We start from the raw sequence: 21,920 nt of genomic DNA on the forward strand, positions 1-21,920 counted from the left end.
TTTACTAATTGACAAGGCTTTTGGACACACATTGTTATCTTGACTTTGATCAAGATTGTTCAAGATTGTGAGATGTTTGGAACTATATTGAATTGACAAAATGAAAAAAATGAGAGAATCTATAAATTTTAATATTTTAAGGTTTTGAGTTAAGATAAGATGTTAGGTAACTTATTTATGAAATTCTACAAAATTTATTAGGGTGCGTTAAACCAACTCAGTTGATAGCTGTGTACAAACATTAGATATAGATGCGCATGTTTGATCTCACTTGTTCATCTTTAAATGATAAATTCCAATTATATTTTTCAACTACCTAAACTTATAGAGTGGGAGTGAAAACACATATCAAATCAGGGAATCATATCCATCCAAATATATTGTATGATTGGGACATGCATGATCATAACTAAAAAACATGAGTGAGTTTGAAGGTTGGAGCATAGAAGAGCAAGCTTGATGTTAAAATTAAAATGAACTTGGGAAGGATTATCATCATTGCATGTCTAGAAATATGCATGTTGAGTGATTTTTCTTATAGGCCTTACTCCTTAGATTGGAGAGGCTATGAGTTAGGATATGAGTTCTAGCAAGAATTAGAAAAAATTATGATATGTATGAAAAATATGAAATATGTTGAAACATTAAGTTAGTTGACATGGAATTTGCTGAATTACTGTATTTTTGTGAATGATTATAGCCGATTCAGTATAAGTTTGATCCAAAAATGATAAGACGGGTTAGGATACATTTAGGAATGTTCTGAAGTTGAGAGAATATGAAAATTTGGAAAAGTAACCTCATAGATTGACTCATATGTTTATGTGATTGAATTCAAATCTTTTTAAGATTCAGAAAACTTGATAAGCTTGTAGTGTTTAGGCCATAATTTTTTACCTAGGACTCATATCTTATGTGATACTAGTTGCATGTTTTTTCTATCATTTCATAATATTATGTATTATTAAGCGTAAGAAGAGATCTTTATGTGATTCAATTCAAATCTTCATTAGGATCCAAAATACTTGATAAACTTGTAGTGTTTAGGCCATAACTTTTCACCTAGGACTCATATCTTATGGGGTTTTAGTTGTATGTTTTTTCTATCATTTCATAATATTATGTATTATTAAACGTAAGAAGAGGTCTTTTCACGAATATTAAGTCTTATGTGATATGAAGCGTAAGAAGGATAGAGGAGTAAATTCAAGAAGTTTATTAGAAGAACTTGTTGTAATTAATTACAAAGTTATGTTCTAAAATGACAAATGGTGAAAGTGAGTAAATGTTAATAAATGCATGTAATAAAGTCCCACATTGGAAGATTCACTCACTTTCAAAGTCTTTATAAAGAGTTAATAACATTAACTCAACAAAAGGACAAAAGAGGATAAAGTGCCACATTGACAAATGTGGCGGTCCCAAGCATTATGCCACTTGTCCTAATCCTACAACCACTCGCTAGTATCGCCACCGGCGGCACCGGCTCCGGCTCCGATTCCGGGTCCGGGGCGTGGACGTAGAGGCTCTAGTGGCGGCTTGTAGACGGCACTTGAGCACTTAGGCACGTCGCATCAGAGCGACCGGACTATTCGCGGCGTTAATGAGGCGGCTCCGGCCGGCCTTCGGCCGGTTGTTACATTTTGCTCAGTGTCCGTGATTTGAATTTTGAATCGGAAAGGTGGCAACTGTTCACGAAATCATGCAGAAGTGAAACCATGCAAATGGTGCATGAACCAGTGTAAGTGCAACAGTCATATCTTTTGAAAATATATTGTTTCATTAAGGGTCGCAACCTTTGAAACTAATATTTTCATGGCCTATAAAAGGATGATTCCGCATTCAGAAATCACATCACAAAAATTCGAATATCCTCTGAATAATTCCAGATCGTTCTTCGCTGCATTCGAGTTTTCGCCGGTCTTGCGCAAACTCGATAAGGCTGAATTATCCTGGGTATTCCTGCATCGAAACTCTAAGACATTCGGGTGTGCTTGAAATACTTTAAGGAAAGTGATTCCATTCACGATTCCAGCCTCGGTCCTCTCGATTGAAACACATATTTTCTAACAATCTTAAAGTATATCAACCATGGCCACCGACGCTTCTGTTTCAAGCATCAAACTCATGAACCAGGACCTTGTCAAACTAGATCGTTTTGATGGAACAAACTATACCCGTTGGCAAGACAAAATGACTTTTCTCCTGACTACTCTAAAAATTCAATATGTCTTGGATCCTGACTTGGAGGAAATTCCAGAACCAACTGCGGATGACACCGATAAAATCAAAAAGGAGAGAAAGAAACGTAAGGAAGATGAATTGCTATGCCGTGGACATATTCTGAACACATTATCTGATCGTCTCTATGATCTCTACACTGATACCGCATCTGCAAAGGAAATCTGGAAAGCACTTGAATTCAAATTTAAGGCCGAAGAAGAAGGTACGAAAAAGTTCTTAATATCTAAATACTTTGACTTTAAAATGTTGGATTCCAAGCCTATTCTTACACAAGTACACGAGTTACAGGTTCTCGTGAATAAAATAAAAGCCGTAAAAATTGATGTCCCTGAGGCTTTCCAAGTCGGTGCAATCATAGCAAAATTGCCACCTTCATGGAAAGGATACAGAAAGAAATTGCTGCATAGTTCTGAGGATCTCTCTTTGGAGAAACTTCAGAAACACCTTCGAATCGAGGAAGAAACGAAGGATCGTGAAAAGACCGAGTCCGCTGGATTTGCAAAGGCAAATACTGTTGCTGCAAAGGGAAAGAAAAAATATGATGGCACAAAAAACCATCTTGGTCCAAAGAAAGATTATAACAGGTTCAAAAACTCTGGCGGACAAAAAGGTACTAAAAATGGATGCTATGCATGTGGCAAACCCGGACATTATGCTCGAGATTGGAGGCACAACAAGCCCAAAATTGAGGTTAATGTTGTTCATGTTAATGAAAACATACTCGCTACTGTAAGCGAAATTATGGCCATCAAAGGAAAAGTCCAAGGATGGTGGTATGACACATATGCAACTGTACATGTATCTTATGATAAAGCGGCATTCAAGACCTATGCTGAAGTCAATGATGGACAGGAAGTGCAAATGGGCAATGAAGTGCGATCAAGAGTCGTTGGAACAGGATCCGTCGAACTCAACTTCACCTCTGGAAAGAAAGTCGCTCTTGTTAATGTTCTTCATGTTCCCGACATGAATAGAAACCTTGTTAGTGGAGACTTGTTGGGAAAACCGGGCATTAAATCTGTATATGAATCGGGCAAGTTAATATTGACCCGTAATGGTATATTTGTAGGAAAAGGATATTACGCTGAAGGAATGATCAAACTTTGTACTACCGACAATATTATTAATGAAATTTCTAATTCTGCTTATATGCTTGAATCTATTTCATTATGGCACTCTAGATTAGCACATATTGGTATTAGTACTATGAATAGACTAATTAAATTTGGGTTGATATCATGTAACATTCATGATTTCCGAAAATGCGAAATATGTGTTAAGTCTAAAATGATTAAGAAACCTTTCAAAAGTGTTGAAAGAAAAACAAATGTTCTTGATCTTGTGCACTCTAACTTGTGTGAATTCAATGGAATGTTGACCCGTGGGGGAAATCGTTATTTTATAACGTTTATCGATGATTGTTCTAGGTTCACACATGTATACCTTTTAAAGCATAAAGATGATGCCTTTAATGCTTTTAAAACATATAAAGCGGAAGTCGAAAATCAATTAAGTACTACCATAAAAGTACTTAGAAGTGATAGAGGCGGTGAATACTTCTCGGCAAAATTTGATGCATATTGTGAAGAATATGGCATAATACACGAATGTTCTGCGCCTCGCACTCCACAACAAAATGGCATGGCTGAAAGAAAAAATAGAACATATCAAGAAATGATTAATGCTATGTTAATGCATTCAGAGTTGCCATTTAATTTGTGGGGTGAAGCATTATTATCCGCATGTCACATAATGAACAGAATTCCATTAAAAACAAATGGAATTTCTCCATTTGAAAAATGGAAAGGAAGATCACCAAATATTGATTATTTTAGAGTGTGGGGGTATGTGGCATATTACAAAAATATGGATCCCAAAAGAACAAAATTAGGTCTTTGAGGGATCAGATGTGCCTTCATAGGATATGCACCAAATAGCAAAGCATATAGACTTTTAAATTTAGAGTCTAATGTAATTGTCGAATCTAGAGATGTGGAATTCTTCGAAAATCTTATCACAAAGAATAAGGAACCAGAGAATCCCACGATCAAAGAGTCTTGTAACAATGATTCGACTCGGATTGTTGAAACATAACCCGAACCAAGAAGAAGCAAAAGGGCACGTAAAAATAAGGGTCTAGGACCGGATGAAATCGATTCTCAACTTATTTCCGTTTATCTAGTTGAAGGAAATAACAAGAATGATGTTCATAAAATTCCTATTATTCTTCTAATTGAAGATGATCCTAAAACATACAAAGAAGCAATGACTTCTAGAGACGCTTCTTTTTGGAAGGATGCTATCCAAGATGAAATGGATTCAATTATGTCAAACCATACTTGGGAACTAGTTAATCTTCCGAAGGGATCAAGACCCATTGGATGCAAATGGGTGTTTAGGAAGAAGTATCACAGCAATGGTACATTAAACACCTACAAGGCCAGACTAGTTGCAAAAGGATTTAGACAAAAGGAAGGTATTGATTATTTTGATACATATGCACCAGTAGCAAAAACTATGACGATTAGAATATTGTTTGCACTAGCTTCCTTGAACAACCTTATTGTACATCAAATGGACGTTAAAACAGCATTCCTAAATGGCGATCTCGACGAGGAAATCTATATGGAGCAACCATAAGGCTACATACTTCATGGAAATGAACAAAAGGTATGTAAACTTGTCAAATCTTTATACGGTTTAAAACAGGCACCAAAACAATGGCATCAAAATTTTGACACTGCCATACTTTCAAATGGGTTCATTGCAAACTCTTGTGACAAATGCTTGTACACAAAGGTGTGTGGAAATGCTATAATATTTCTATGTCTATATGTTGATGACATGTTGATTATTAGCAATGAAATGAATGGAATCTTAGAAACAAAAGGTTTTCTAACTTCCACATTCAAGATGAAAGATCTTGGATTAGTTGACACTATACTAGGGATCAAAGTAAAAAGAAATAGTGGGGATTATGAACTTAATCAAACACATTATATTGAAAAAATGTTGGAAAAGTTCAAACACCTTAACTTTAAGGAAGTAAACACTCTGTTTGATCCTAGTGTCAAACTTCAAAAGAACAATGGTAGATCCATGGCACAATTGGAATATGCAAGTGCAATTGGATGTCTAATGTACTTAATGCAATGTACTAGACCAGACATAGCATTTGCAGTTAGTAAGATGAGTAGATTTACTAGCAATCCAAATGATGAACATTGGAAGGCAATAACAAGGATTTTTGGATATTTGTTAAAGACTAAAAATCTGGGCCTTCATTATGGTAAGTTTCCTGCCATACTAGAAGGATATACCGACGCAAGTTGGATATCAAGTGTTGGAGATTATAAATCTACAATTGGGTGGATATTCACATTAGCTGGAGGTGCGATTTCTTGGAAGAGCAAGAAACAAACATGCATTACTCTCTCAACCATGGAATCAAAGTTTGTGGCTCTTGCATCTGCTGGACAAAAAGCAGAATGGTTGAGGGATCTCTTATTAGAGGTTCCATTAGCTAAAGACAATGTTTCAAAAGTATTGATACATTGTGATAGTCAAGCCACCCTGGCTAGAGCATTCAGTGAAGTATACAATGGAAAGTCTAGACACATAGGTCTTAGACATTCTCTCGTGAGAAAAATGATAAAAGATGGGATCATTTCACTGACATATGTACAAACAAGCTACAATTTGGCTGATCCTTTTACTAAACCACTGGCCATAGATTTAGTAAAGTCTACCTCGAAAGGTATGAGATTAAAACTCCTTGAATGAGGGTTCCGAAAATGATAGCAACCCAATCTGAAGTTAATACATCTTAACCTAAGATTCAATGGGTAACAACAAGTCGTTGATTTGGAAGTTGGTGCAACATATCGTGAAAAAGTTGACTATTACATAATTGAGGGTTGAGTTTTAAAGAAACTCTTAATGAAGTTCTATATCGAGGATATGTATCTAAAGAGATACTAATGAAACTTCACCTATATGAATTTTGAGATGGTGCCGTCTCAAAGTGAGAGTTGGAGTTTCTCTCATGAAAAATTCATGAAAACAGGAAAAGCACGTGGCCATAAATAGTGCTAGGCGAGATATGTAGGCGAAGAAACTTTAAAAGTGTGTGTATAACAATGTCGGTCTGATCACATGGGATAATGGTTCAAAGCATAGCTACCTAACATTCCGATTAGACTTTGCGTTGTCTTTACTAAGGTTAAGTTCAAATCGAAAGATACCTAACTGTATTAACACTTTTATCTTCTATATTATGGAATTGGATTTTTCATTATTAGAACAAGTGGGGGATTGTTGTAATTAATTACAAAGTTATGTTCTAAAATGACAAATGGTGAAAGTGAGTAAATGCTAATAAATGCATGTAATAAAGTCCCACATTGGAAGATTCACTCACTTTCAAAGTCTTTATAAAGAGTTAATAACATTAATTCAACAAAAGGACAAAAGAGGATAAAGTGCCACATTGACAAATGTGGTTGTCCCAAGCCTTATGCCATTTGTCCCAATCCTACAACCACTCGCCGGTGTCGCCACCGGCGACACCGGCTCCGACTTCGGGGCGTGGGCGTAGAGGCGCTAGTGGCGGCTTGTAGACGGCACTTGAGCACTTAGGCACGTCGCATCGGAGCGATCGGACTATTCGCGGCGTTAATGAGGCCGGTTGTTACATTTTGCTCAGTGTCCGTGATTTGAATTTTGTCGCATCGGAGCGATTGGACTATTCGCGACGTTAATGAGGCGGCTCCGGCCAGCCTTCGGCCGGTTGTGACATTTTGCTCAGTGTCCGTGATTTGAATTTTGAATCGGAAAGGTGGCAACTGTTCACGAAATCATGCAGAAATGAAACCATGCAAATGGTGCATGAACCAGTGTAAGTGCAACAGTCATATCTTTTGAAAATATATTGTTTCATTAAGGGTCGCAACCTTTGAAACTAATATTTTCATGGCCTATAAAAGGATGATTCCGCATTCAGAAATCACATCACAAAAATCCGAATATCCTCTGAATAATTCCAGATCGTTCTTCGCTGCATTCGAGTTTTCGCCGGTCTTGCTCAAACTCAATAAGGCTGAATTATCCTGTGTATTCTTGCATCGAAACTCTAAGACATTCGGGAGTGCTTGAAATACTTTAAGGAAAGTGATTCCATTCACGATTCCAACCTCGGTCCTCTTGATTAAAACACATATTTTCTAACAGAACTGTCAAATGGGTTATAATTCGTTCATAAGACAAGGTCACTTGAGTATAGGACTGTTTGAGAAGACTCCATGGATGGAAAAGAGAGCAATGTCTAATGGGAAGATATCATAGTCAATTAACACATGAAGATTCGATGTCTGATTCAAATTTATACGTCTCATGGTCAAAGAGAATGAGTAGTTGTCAAATTAACCCATGTAGATTCAATGTCTGATTATAATGTTAAGTCATCAATGGGACAAACCAAAAATAACTCACGAATTAGGAATTGTTAAGGCCCATAGGAAATTTATCATGAGAGTCATACAATTAATGTTGCCATCCACTTTGAAGGATAAAATGTTTCCTAATGATAAACCAATCCAAACAGTCGTTAATCATGAGAATTTAACAAAACAATTAATAGCATGTTTGTGTTTAATCTGAAAACTCCTTTAGAGTCAGATCAAAGTTTTATTTCTGATTTCCAATTTTGTTGTAAATCTTTGGTTGGATATCATCCCAAATATTGATAAAATAAAATCAATTAAGTTCGGACACGCCAAATGTGAACACGAGAAGATCGTAATTAGTGGACCAAAACATTGATAAAATCGTTGCTATTTGCAATTAAAACACAAGTTAACTTGAGTTCTAAGACGTGCCTGCATACTATATGAGAGAATCAACATCTCTACCAGGAATTGCATTTGATGTTACACAACTTTTATACAAACTCCAAAATGTTAGTTTCATCTAAATCAACTGTTTCAGCAGATTATAATCACCTCTGAGAACATATCAGATTACAGAATAGCCTTTATCGGCGATGTTTACTTCTTTTCTCCTTGGTTTTCTTTTTCTTATGCTTAGATTTCTCTTTAGACCTGTGTTTCTTAGAATGTCCTTTGTCCAAGTGACTTTTATGCGACTTTTTACTCTTTTTTCGCTTTTCTTCAAGAACCTCGTCATCTGAAGATTCATCGTATGACTTCAACGATGTAGGCCTCTGCGGACCATAAATGACACGATGTTCCCTTAAATCTGGACTAGTAGAAGGCTCTTCATCGGGATTAGGAGGAAGGTAAGGCCCAGTTTCATCCATCCTTGGACCAATAGCGCCTCTGCCTCGCTTCTTCCTGCATCAAAACGACGTTTCCTCAGCTTTAAAATAGTCAAAGAGGAAAGGATTATGAATAAACATGCATTTTAGCCGATCAATTTAGTTTCTCAAACTTGTGAAATAACAATTTAGTCCCTTCAATTTGAAAATATCAACACCACAATTGTAAAAGTTCTATGTTTGTTTTGATGCATACATGCACATAAAACAACAGAAATAATACCTTGAATGTAGAAACTCCTCGAGCTCGTCATCCTTTAAACCTTCAGGAGTATGCTCGCGTTCTTTTTTAGTCGAGCATGAAGCCAAGGCGCCACTGCTTTTATCAGCCCCATCGTGTCTTTCTGCACTTCTCGATAAGTTATGATCCCTATATCTTTTGTCATCACTACTTCTATCTTTTGATGACGTGCCTGAAGCCCGTTTATCTAGCTCCAATTCTTTCTCGCGCGCTCGCCACATTTCATTTACTTCCACAGCTCGATTTGCTGGTAGAAACCACCAAAAGATATTCAGTTTCATTTTATTTACATGTCTTAAACATTCAAGAAAAGAATTACATATCCCAAACAAGTCGAGTTGAAATACTTGTAAAGAAATTTCTCTCTGCATCCAAACAATTCCTCGAGATCTTTCTTAATAGTTTCTCTTATAGTTTTCTACGTCTATAAAACTTTCACAAAAGAACAATCAAAACACAAATTGATCAAATCTACAAAAATATTTTCCGTTACCATTCAATGATAAACCGTTATCAAAATCACATCCATAAAACATAGGATAATATAGAACAACAATAACCAAACTCCATCTAAAATGATCGCTTAGGAACAAACCTTGTTGTACTCCGCGTACAGTAGCAGTGAGGAACCGCGAATTTGGCCGACTCCTTACATTAGGCTTTTGAAGATACGCCAGAACACCATCTTTCTCAGACTGTCTCCGTAACTCAGCCGCTTCCCGCATAAGCATAGCAGCTAATCTGTTTTCCGTCTCCAGATCCATCTGATAACATTGGCCAAAATCAAAGTAAAGAACACTCAAAATCAGATTCTGATCAAACAAAATTTTCTCCCAATCCAAAATTCCCAAACTTCTGAATGCAAAAAATCAGTCAAAGAACTTATTAGCTTATGGTTACTAATTACTTGCTAATTCAAACCCTAATAATGAATAATTGAATTTGATTCTTTGATTCTAACAATTAGATACTTGTTAAGTGAAAAACCTAAAAAAAAAAACTTTCGCTTATTGATTAGGATATCATAAATTTGCTTAAACCCTAGAATTCTAGGGTAATAGGAACTAGTTCAGAGCTATAAAGGGATGAAATTGAAGAGAAAAACGATGAGAAACTGAATAAAACCTAAAAGATTTTGCATATAGAAAGAATCAGAGGTGAAATACAGCATCAAAGTCGAAATCAATGGAGACCCATGAAATGAGGGAAGAAAAAGATTGGAAATTGGGGAATGTTGGACGAAAGAAGCTTACCGTGGTTGTTTCTGCGGTGGTGCCGTCGGAGGATCTCGAATCTCTTCGACGCTAGTTTTGTTGTCCCTTTTCTTGGGTTATTTGAGGGAATAACGTTTTAGTTTGGTTTTGCTTTGTTTTGAGAAAAAAAAAATTTTAATTAATAAAAATTAGTTGGTTGGATTTTTTGGTTTTTTATAAAATCAAAATTAAATCAAAATCAACCAAAAGGGGAATGATTTGATTTGATTAAATCTAATTAGTGTTTTTAAATAATGTTCTTGAATTAGGATGATTAGGTGCTCATGATATTCGCATCCTTGAAGTGGAGAGCGAAGTTGGGATTGCTAATTTGCTTGTTGTGTGTGAGTTTTTTGATATTTTTCTTGACGACATTAGTGATTTGTTGCCAGAGTGTGAAGTGGAGTTTGCCATAAATTTAGTATCTGGTACTAGACCCGTGTCGATGGTACCGTATATAATGTTTGCGTCAGAGTTAAGCGAGTTGAAAAAATAGTTAGAAGATATGTTGAAGAAGAAGTTTGTCGGACCTAATGTATCGTCTTGGGAGCGCCAGTGTTGATGGTAAAGAAGAAAGATGAGAGCATGAGGTTGTGTGTGGACTATTGGCAGTTGAGTAAGGTTACTATTAAGAACAAATATTCTTTTCATAGGATTGACGACCTTATGGATCAGTTAGTTAGAGCTTGTGTGTCTAGCATGATTGATCTCTCATTGGGTAATCATCATATTTGAGTAAAGTTGGAAGATATTCTTAAGACTTCATTTAGAATTTGTTACAGTTATTATGAGTATTTGATTATGTCTTTCGATGTGTCAAATGCGTCATGCATATTCATGGAGTATTGATGAGAAAAATATATTTTTAAATTATTATGTTTTGAGTTTTATGATGATCTGGTTCAATGGAACTAGTGACGAGGCCAAGAGACGGCGATGATTATGTTGATGTATTTTAGGTTCGAGAGGTACCAATGACGAGTATAGTGAAGTTGGAGGATTGTGGATGTCATACTTTATTGCGTGTTGCGTTCATGCATCATGTAAATTGAAGTTAGGTAGGACTTCAGTCTATTGACGAGTTAGGAGTTCGGTCCAATGATGGGTTAAGACTTCGGTCCAGTGACGAGTTATGACTTCGGTCCAGTGACGAGTTAGATGCTTCAGTAACACACCTTTGAATATTCGAATTATCGGTACCACATAATTGCATTTGTGAATGATAATTGTTGTGGATGGATAGTTGACTTTCTTAGTTATTTATCTTTAATGTTGTTTAGTTTTCCACGTGTCGCTCTAATAGTATAAAACTGGGTTGGGAATATCTTATTCTGTTTTTCTGCTAGTTGATGAATTAACTATTTTATTATTAATGAAGTTGATTTCTATTTATGAGACAATTTGAAGATGTGTTGAGTTTTATGTTCGCTGCTGTTATTATTTTGAGAATATGTTATGCCGAGAAATGTAACACTCTTTTTGAGTAATTTATTCTGCCTGTTTATAAATTAAGTGTTTGGAGTTTAGGATGTTACAAGATCAACGAAGAAGATGAAGATGAGAGAGAAAGTTAGTTATGTAACATAATTTTGTTAGAGAAGTGAGAAAAAGTGGAAGAGATTGACTCAGCTATTGATACCATGATAAAATGTATTTCTCACATTATTCATTCAATCTCTCCTAACATTTACAAAATCGTAGCCACCTATATATAGTCAAGAGTGCATGGTGAAGGAAGCAAGAGTTAGTTACAATTATGCATGTATGTGCATGATGATACACACATATTGCCATACATCAATGCCTATGTAAAGCTATGTAACTTGATGCCTAAGCTAGATGCCTAATATTTGATGCACATTATTGCAGCCGTTGGGGTGTGAATTTTTATAGAGAAGTGATTGAAATACAAAGTTGAAAAACACTTAATGGTAAGTTTTTTCATTGCATAAGAAGTAAATTGAGTTTTGGGATTCTAATATTTCGATTTTTGATTAAAAAATGCTAGTAGAAACATCATTGAATTTGCATAATGTGGTTCTTAAGATAGTCGGAAGTATAATTTTAAATTCATACCGCAACTGCGGTCTGATGCGGCTAAAAAGACTATTGCATTTGCAATATTGCGAGTGCAATTGTAGTTACAAATTGCAATTTAAAACCATGATAATAACACGACGACGACAACTTTTAATAAATACGCGAGACACAATCAAAAGAACACTCGTCTTTAAATCCAAATAGACAAAAAAATCCTCTATAAATCTAAATAGACAAAAAAGTCTTCTTTAAATCTAAATAGACAAAAAAAATTCTTATTTTTAAATTTCAAAACATAAAACCCTTTATTTTTGAAAGAAGAGAAAAAGATTTTTGTTACTTAGATTTTTGTTCTCTTCTGTCACTGTTACTTCTTTAAGAATCAACAACCTTCTCTTTAATGTTCTCTGACCAGTTCTGACCAGTGTGTTTTGATTATATATAGTCTTCTAGTTACATTTTCTTATTATTTTTCATGTCTATTTTACTAACATTTCCAACCACTATCTCTAAACTTCTTCCAATTTTTAGCCATCATAATCACTGATCACTAATCACACTTGAACATGCATTCTTACATCCCTAAACTGAGTCATGTAAATTATGCAGGTGGGGTTCTATAGTATGCTGCCACAGTAAAGGGAAAGAACATTTCTCTAACTCCTTCATCTTTGATAATTGGAAAAATTATACCTAATGCACCCTGAAAATATCAACACAAAAAAAAAATTACTCAAAATATTATAGTACAATTTATCGATGAATTTTTCTAAAAGAGTAATAATATCTTACATAAATCAATCTTGCTCCGATCCACAAGCGTTTTGGAGAAGGAAACGGTAAGAGCAATCGAGAAACACCATAAATCGCGACACCGAAGAAATGGAGAAGCAAGATCAATGGACTCGGACTTAGACCAGCAAGTAATGCTATTGGTCCTTCTGAGAAAACTCCTCCAAGACTCAAATAATCAAAACATGCTTCTCTCATTTCCTTACTCGCGGTGTCACTCGACGCAGAAAACACTTTGTATAATGCTTCAGCTAATGTGTTTATCGTCGATGCCACTGGCTGCATAAAATTCAATCAACTAGTTTATTCGCTATCAACTATCAGATAACTTATCAGTTATCAGATATATAAATTTATCTGTTATAAGATAGTTTATCAGTTATCTGCTATTTTTTAGACGTAATGTACCTTACGAAGGGTGTAAAATGATTCGAGATATTTGGAAAGAGAAGAAGCATGATGTAAATGATGGATAGGTCTAAGAAGATCCCTTAGTAGAACAATATCAGATAATGCTACAGTCATTCCTCCACCAGTTAAAGGGTGTCTCATGTTGAAAGCATCTCCTATTAGAATAGCTCCTGGTTTGAGATAAGGACATGCTGGCATGCTTCTATTTGGCATGCTTCTTATGTTTCCTTTATCAACTGCTTCTATAAAAGCACAACATAGCTCAAGCGGAACCTGACACACGCGCGCACACAATTATTAAGATCTGCATGGAACATGAGGTTATAATTAAGGATGTTTGTTGTATTTATTTGTACTACCTGGGGTGTTACAACTGTTTTGAGGTAACGAGCCATGTCACCGTTGGAAATTGAAGGTAGTTTTTCGCCAGGAACATCGACTAAACAACGAGTCTCCGTGCTACTGATTGGATAAAACAAAATGGAAGAAGGGTCACCTAGGATAACATGTCCATGGTTTGCATGTGGAAGGTTGCATTTCTCTAGTATGAAACCAACAAAATGAGATGGTACATCAACCTGTGGAAATATTTGTATCTATTAGTTTTACAAATAGAACATGTAAAATCCATTTATGGCAATGTTTAAAATATTGGACTAAAGAAACCTCTAAATCATGGTATGATTAACGTGACTCAATAGCAGAAACCTAATTATATCTGGTTCAACAAATTTTGAATGAACTTCAATACCATTGTAAAATTTAAATCGAGTCTAATTCAACTTTAAAAACTGACTTATAATGTGAGAAAGACCGTTGTTTACATACCTTTGGGTTGCAAAGAGAACGTCTTAAGTTGGAAAAACAACCATCACAAACAATGGTAAGAGGAGCATTTGCTATGATCTCTTGTCCACTCTTGGTTCTATAGTTTACCCCTTTGATGCTTCCATTTCCTTCTATTAAAGATGTAACAGTTCCTTCTTCTAACTTAACACTACATAATAAAAAACAAGGATTCAATATAAGATACAAACATACACAAACAATGCTTTAAACAAATTTCAAAATTGAAAACCAGTAAAAAATTTAGTTAGTACTTTGGAATAGATGAAGCCTTTTGTCGCATTTTCTGTATGAAACGGCCATTGTGAAAACTTCTTCCAGAAATATCAGCATTATATTTTTCCAAAGGGTAAGAAAGTTTGGTGTTTTTTCCATCTTTATAAAGAGCATAGCCAAACACTCTTTGAGCATCAATTTCTTCTACACAATCTGCAACAACTCACAATAATATATAAAACACCGATATCAATAATTATATTTGTGTCATTGTCAGACGCAGACACATTTTTAATGTGAAGTGTTTGTCCTATATAGATTGTGAAACAAGTTTCATAAATTTACTTTCTAATTTCATACACAAATGCTATGTGTTACATTTGATATATGCGCTTTTTTTTTTTTTGTTTAATTTACCTTCAAGACCTAATTCAATTAATTTCAAATAACCTCCTGGTTGTAGCAATTCACCGACAATCCTGTCAGGTTCACTCAAATCTCTCTCAATAACATGTACTCGTCTTCCATCCTGAAACAAAGAAACAATTAGATCATTGATTTAATATGGTCTCATATAAATGAATCAGATCGTTATGAAGAGAAAGCTTGTGAGCCAAGTAACAATTATGAAAGCATAACTAACTTCTCATAACTGCGTAACTAAATAATTTTCCAACCAGACTCTGATACCATGTTACGAAAGTTGAAAAATTGGTAGAAACTTCATTAACTTTCAATATACCTTCCCAAGTGTGTAAGCAAGGGCTGAACCAGCAACACCAGCTCCTACAATAATAATGTCTACACAATCAGAACCTTCTTGAGAACATAATTTTCCATTTTCTGATGCACTATTAATATTAACACAATCATTAATCTTTTTCTTTGATGAAGAACCATAAACACCAAACACAAACATCAAACTATAATAAGCTATAATCCCTCCAAGGATATACTGATAAACCATTTCCAAAAGATTATTATTAGTGAAAATGAAATTTGAAAAGTACTAAAGGAAATAAGAAAGGCTATTAACAAATGAAAAGTTGATGGCCTAGTTTATTGCAAGTTTTTCTCCCTAGTGATAAAATGTGTGAGCTTTAATTCAGCAAAAATAAATAAATATGTGTTAGTTTTGACGTGTTAACTTTGTGCAACAAAAATATATTTGAGTCAAATTTTTTATGTCCAATTTCTACGAATGTATTTATTTGTGGCATGGATAGCTTGGGGTCATATTACTAGTAGTAGTAATGCATGCATCTCATAATATTTTTTGGGTTGACAAAAGAAGATACTTTTATTAATATGAATCCAAAAAGGAATGAAATAGTAAAATATTAGAAATATCTTCACTCCAAATTTTATTTTGAGAATTTTTTAAAACAAATATTTGGTACAAAGCTAATGTTTAAGGCATCCCAACTAAGTTAGATCTCACACTAGCAATACCACCATCAACTTAACAGATACACATAAAGAGAAAAAAACTCAAAGAAAAAGCCTAAGATCATTAGGAATGGCTACCTTCAAACCCAGCCACTTAAAATATTATAGCTCACAAATAAAGCTTAATCACAGCAAAAAAACGAGAAACCGACAAAATCGAACTCCCAAACATAGGACACAAGACACCACCAAGCAAGGTGGTCAAGCACGGGATCTTAAGTAAGATCGGACGACCTGTGAAAGATCGTAAAAGTAGGATCGTAGCACGGCACTTAAGATCTTATCAAAGGGTAAAATGGTAAATTCACATAGACAAAAACATGAAAATTATAATACATGAACAAGATAACCTATAAATCACAATATTCAACAAATTTAATTAATAATTCATAACCATAAATCCCTAATTTAATAAGCTCAAAAGATCAAGTTCAAAATAAGTAGCTCAAAATGGGGATGATAACCAAGGGGAGTTGATGAAGCACTTTCAGCAATTGATGAAGCATTTTGTGATCCTTTATTTGAAGTCATTACAGAGTGCAGAATCGTGGGAGGAAGAAGATGGACACGAAATGGGGATGATAACAGAGGGAGAAGAACAAAGATGATAGCAGGGGGAGAAGAATGGCGAAGATGATGGTGAAAAGTTTCGGTTTTCGTGGAAGGAGGAAAGTATCGTATGAGGAAGATGCTGCACCCGTTTTTCCTTTTTAATTTAGGGTTAGGATAGACAGAACTTACGTAAGACAAAAAAACCGGGTTTACTTAAAATATCCGACTCGGTTAGAAAGCCCAACAAAAAAGGCCCAACACTATGGTTTTTACAATCTTACTTAAAATATCTCGATCTTGACTACAAAAGCACACGAAAAAGATTTTTGCAAGATCTTAGCACTAAAAGGCAATAAAAGATCGTAAGATCTTACGATCATACGACCCAGATCTCGATCTTGACTACCTTGCCACCAAGGTCAACAATCACCCCTTTCTTAAACATATTCTTTCTAGAAGGGAACTTATTTTGCAAGAACTACAAAGAAAACACTACAACCTTGAAGAGGGCCCAACTAATCCAGATAAAAGGTAAGGTTAAGATCTTAGTCGAGTGAAGCGGAGTATAAAAAATCTTAAGATTTAATTGAGCTTGATAAGTATAGGCAATAGAAAAAACATCACTCTAGCATATTTTCAACTTCAGTTGTCTCTATCTTGATTCATAGTATAGCCATGAAATCTAAAAATGAAACTATCAATCGTGGGTTGTTCATGCTCAAAGGAATGTCTCCTAATCTAAAATTATAATCCAGAACCTCACCCACCATATGACCTAACCTCACATCTTTAAGAAGGATCACTTGACCCTCAAGCTAACAAATTTATGCTTCTCAAAATTAAGTCTCTTGGATTCCAAATACCTTGAAGACGGAGATTATCTCTTACGGACAACCTCAACTACTTGAAAGGAAGAGATTCTAGATTGCAATAGAGAAACTCGCTAACTAAACCAAAAAAATTGAGTTCACATTTACCACTATTGAAAATAAGACATATTGTATTACTTCTTTGATTCTTAGTGAAGTGAATTAAGTTGACTAAAAAATTATTAAAAAAATTATTTATTGTAAGAAAATTGTTGTTAGGGTTCTTTAAAATTATAATATTATAATTTTATTAAAAGTTACAAAAAAATAATACTTACTGTAGAACTTAATTTTATCACATAATAATAATAATAATAATAATAATAATAATAATAATAATAATAATAATAATAATAATAATAATAATTAAATAGTAAACAAAATGCACAAACGATTTTAAAACCGAACTGTAACTGAAACCGATGGTGGAAGGCATGAACAAGATATGCTTCAATCTACAACAATTTGTTTTAACTAATGTGCAAAAACATTAAGTTGTTAGATAACTTAACATTTACTCTTGGCTCTTAGCTCTAAAGGCACGTACTAGAATGACGAAAGTACCCTTTCCATTACCGTTTTTCTCTCTCACTAACAGCCTGTCGGAATCCTAACGGCTAGTTTTACGGGAATTTAAAACTCTCTGTCTTCGAAAACAATCCAAACTCTTATCACACTCTTTTCTTCTTCTTTCCTTTCTTAACAAAACGGTTACTACTAACTACTAATGGCAGAAACTCGATTCTTACCAATAATCGAAGAAGAGGAACTCGAAATCGACGACGATTTCTACGAGAAAATCGAAGCACCGAAGTTTGTAGATCTCACTAAACCTGATAAACGACATCCCGACGATGATCGCCACTGGTTCTGCGCACGATTCGGTATTTCATCGTTTCATAATATTAACTTTGAATTCTCATTTTTAGCTTTGATTTGCTGATTGAAACTTAATTCTCAGGATGTGATCAGAAGCATGAAGAGGAATTGGATTCTGAAGCTATTTACAAGAGTTTTGTTCTTAGGGTTGGTTTTTGTTTTGTTTCTATAACTAGGAATGATTTGTGATGAGTGATTTGTAATAAGTTTTTTTTTCTTCAATTTGTGTTGGATTTTTAGGTTATGGCAGCTAGAAGTCCTAATGTTCGGCTCAGAAAAGCTTTGAATAAAAGAGAAAGGGAAGCAAGGTAAGATCTTGTTTTTCAGCAGTTTCTTAGTATGGTAGGTGCAGGTATAGCTGAGGTTTTGAAAAGTGGTTTTCAAATGTAATTGAATCTAGGTCATGTTTAGATAATCAGCTTAATTAATTAAGCTAGTAGTATGATATAATGATAGCGAGTAATTTATCAGCATTTTAATATATTAGTTACTATTATAGTCTAGTAGTATATTTAGAGTTCTATATATTGAAGTGTAATGTGTATCAAATAACACATTACACCTCAAAATATCGAACTCTAGGTATATCATAACCATTGACGTGACATCATCTTAAAAACTAAGAAGCTTCTAAAATATAATACTAACTAATATATTAAAATATTAATAAAATACCCTCTATCATATAACTGCTTATCATATAAGTTTATAGAAATAAGTTATTTCTATAAACAAAAGATATAATAAAATCATGTTTAGATAATCAACTTGATTATGCTAAGTCATGTTTAGAAGATAATATGCTTAATTAAGCTAGTAGTATAATATAAGTGTATAAGCATAAGCTATTTCTATAAACAAAAGATATAATAAAGTCAAATTGTTTTCATATATAAGAGATAAGTTGATTTCATACAAGTTATAAGTTGGTGTCATAAGCTGAAAAACAACTTAAAGAGATTCTTAGGTGGTTTCCATAAGCTTCTCAAATAGTCTCGAGTGTTTATGCTAGGAGATGATCTCGAATAAATCTATCCAAGTAGACCCCTAGTCATAAACATTAAGGTTTTTAGTTTTCTCCGAAACCTGTGGCATATTTGATTTTGATTATTCTCGACGACTTAAAATTTTGTGTAGTAGAGCTTTTAAAGTGATCTGATTTCTCTCTATGATGCTGTTTTTCAGTTCAAATTTGAAGTGCCCTCTATCAGCTCCAGCAAAGCCAAGGATGTCAAGAATGGCTTTCATTTCCTCCTTGTCGCATAAGGTAACTGAGAATAATGCGAAAGTTGTTAAACCTCTTTCTAAGGTTACCGCAACTCCAAATGCTAAGGTGAAGCAACCATCCTCAATAACGAAGGCTTTAACTACTCCAAGGAATCAAAAGAAAGTTTCTAATTTGGAACAGTTTAGAAGTGTTCAGAACAAGAAATCGACGACTGTTGCTGTGGCTAAGGCTAAGAGCAGAGTAGTGGCCAAGTCATTGGTTTTTAACTCGCCAAAGAAGGTCAAGACATTGGTTTTCAACTCACCGAAGGTAGTTGGGACCAAGAGTTCGGTAGAATTGAATACATCCATGAAAACATTATGTTCTGCAATGAAGAAGCTTGAATTCACTAGAGGGAAGAAGAATGGAGAAGAATGTAATAACTCATTGCCGGTGGCTTCCTCTAGAAAGACGCAATTCAGGGGACGAGAGGTTAAAAGCCGTGTGTTCAATTCGTTGTATTCTAGTAACCGAAAGGAACGTGAAAGCAACACTGCTAGTTGTCTTAAAGAGAAGAAAGTGAAAGCAATGCAGAAACACGAGGTTCTTGTTTCACAAAGTGACTCTAATGACATAGGGATAGAAGAAAAATCAAGGAATGAGTCTATAGAAAGAGGAGAGAGTTCAATTCTCGCTCTGTCAGAAATTTCTAGAAATGATATTACCTCACAGTCATCAAGGAGTGGCTCTCCAGAAAGAGGAGAGAGTTCAGTTCTAGCTTTATCATTAGCTTCTAGAAACGATGTTGCCTCGCAGTCATCAAGGAGTGGCTCTCTAGAAAGAGGGGAGAGTTCGGTTCTAGCTCCATCATTAGCTTCTAGAGATGATTTCACATTGGTGTCAAGTTCAAATGAAGAAGAAAAGGAAAGTAGTGAAGAGAAAAGGGTCACAGTCTTATTAGACAAGGGAAGAATTCTTAAAGACATTAAAAGAAAGGCTGGAGAAAAATCAATGGCTTGCGATGATAAAGAAAATGAGATCGAAATTACTGAGAATGATGACAAGGAAAACTCTTCAGCACCTAGTGAGAATATGTAAGCAATTTGATTCATCTCGAAATGTGTTTCATTATGTTTCTCGTGTTTCTTAAACTTCAAGTAAGTAATCGTTGAATTTTTTATGAAAGCAGAACAATGAGTGCCAGCAGTGTTGGTTCCAAAAAAATCATTCTTGGAAGCAAGCGGGATGATAGAAAACTATACAAGGTTTGGTCTAGTTTGGAGTTTTCTTTGATGTTATTTTTTTTTCAATGATTTAATCTTAATTTTTACGATCTTGAAACAGAAATCTACACCGACTACAACTGGTTCTCAAGTTTTAAAATACAGAAAATTAAAGCCGACCAATCCTAAGCCTTTTAAGTTCCGAACTGATGTAAGTGTAAAGGTTTCTGTTCTTGTCGGTTTATTAGTTTAGAAAAATAAGTTACGAAAATCTAGTGTGATTTATGTTATTAGTTTTATGCTTGCAGGAAAGAGGAATTCTGAAAGAAGCAAACTTGAAAGATACCACTGCTAAAGATGACACTGCCGCGATAAGGAAACATAACAATTATAGCAACTTGAACGAGAAATCTCACAAAACAGCACAAAGTGAACAAGACAGTAATAGCAGCTGGGACGAGAAACCACACAGAACAACACAACGACACCAAACGGTAAGTTCGTGCAGATGAGAGATTATTGCTAAGCATCTGAATTACTGCTTAATGTGTGGTTTTTAGAACCTTGGCTAAACATTCTCAATGAAAACATTGTGTAGGGAAACGTTCAGAGTAACAACAACTCCAACATCAAAGTGAATCATAAATTATCTGCCAAAACACCTCAAAGAAATCCTGGTGTGAGACCTCTAAGGTATGAGTAATAAAGTCTTCATCTCAATGTGTTTTTGGAATTGGAAATTTAACAATAAAAGTGCATCTTGCAGTGTTTTGTCAAGGAAGAAAGAAAAAGTAGCTCTTGTAAAGCCTTCAGACATTGTAAAACCAAATGAAGCAGCATCTTGTTTACAAGGAAGGAGAGCTTTGACTGTTCCCAAGGAACCAAAGTTTCATAGTATCCATGTGCCCAAGAGCTGCTCCACCAGGAAACCAACTTAGACATGAATGTGTTCAATATCATCATTGAATTTTGTTGAGTGAGGTGGTTTTGTTAAATTTAAGTAAAATATTTGTTGTTGTAACCTACGAAAGATAGATAGATATTTGTTGATTTATGTAATATTAGATTTGATTCATACACAAGATTTGTAATGTCAATAGCAAAGATTTGTAGTCCAAAAAAAAATTGTCATTTGGTTACCTATATATTTCTATCAAAGAGGCACATTTTTAGCCGAGTTGATTTCGATACAATGACCGATAAACCACGGGGCACAAACCTGGGATCAAAATTCTTGTGCGTTGCTAATATGAGTCCACAATATATGAACAATAAACGAAATTGCAAAATTGCAATACACAAACATTTGTATTGCCCAAAGGGGCACATTTTTAGGTGAGTTGAATTTGATTCAAAGATTAAAA

At 34.7% G+C, this 21,920-nt stretch overlaps 3 protein-coding genes across 3 annotated transcripts; 1 reads left to right on the forward strand and 2 right to left on the reverse strand.

Annotated features, from left to right (window-relative positions):
• Nucleotides 1-8,145: 8,145 nt before the first annotated feature.
• LOC131624804 (rRNA-processing protein FYV7) lies at nt 8,146-10,178 on the reverse strand. The gene is made up of 4 exons (XM_058895721.1): nt 10,073-10,178; nt 9,415-9,583; nt 8,802-9,066; nt 8,146-8,594 (listed from the first exon to the last, which is right to left on the reverse strand). Exons 2-4 carry the CDS (start codon nt 9,581-9,583, stop codon nt 8,276-8,278), a joined length of 753 nt encoding a protein of 250 aa, XP_058751704.1. The 5' UTR covers nt 10,073-10,178; the 3' UTR covers nt 8,146-8,275.
• Nucleotides 10,179-12,713: 2,535 nt separating this feature from the next.
• On the reverse strand, nt 12,714-15,344 carry LOC131598094 (squalene monooxygenase SE1-like). Its single transcript, XM_058870731.1, has 8 exons — nt 15,120-15,344; nt 14,795-14,906; nt 14,416-14,590; nt 14,144-14,312; nt 13,675-13,893; nt 13,313-13,588; nt 12,899-13,183; nt 12,714-12,815 (listed from the first exon to the last, which is right to left on the reverse strand). The coding sequence occupies exons 1-8, from the start codon at nt 15,342-15,344 to the stop codon at nt 12,714-12,716; spliced, it is 1,563 nt and encodes a 520-aa protein (XP_058726714.1).
• Nucleotides 15,345-17,897: 2,553 nt separating this feature from the next.
• On the forward strand, nt 17,898-21,853 carry LOC131645041 (uncharacterized). The gene is made up of 9 exons (XM_058915697.1): nt 17,898-18,131; nt 18,209-18,273; nt 18,367-18,434; nt 19,312-20,427; nt 20,523-20,598; nt 20,678-20,767; nt 20,865-21,050; nt 21,155-21,249; nt 21,323-21,853. Exons 1-9 carry the CDS (start codon nt 17,975-17,977, stop codon nt 21,492-21,494), a joined length of 2,025 nt encoding a protein of 674 aa, XP_058771680.1. The 5' UTR covers nt 17,898-17,974; the 3' UTR covers nt 21,495-21,853.
• The last annotated feature ends 67 nt before the right edge of the window (nt 21,854-21,920 follow it).

This window comes from Vicia villosa, linkage group LG1 (genome assembly GCF_029867415.1).
Source record: "Vicia villosa cultivar HV-30 ecotype Madison, WI linkage group LG1, Vvil1.0, whole genome shotgun sequence".
Lineage (NCBI taxonomy): Eukaryota > Viridiplantae > Streptophyta > Magnoliopsida > Fabales > Fabaceae > Vicia > Vicia villosa.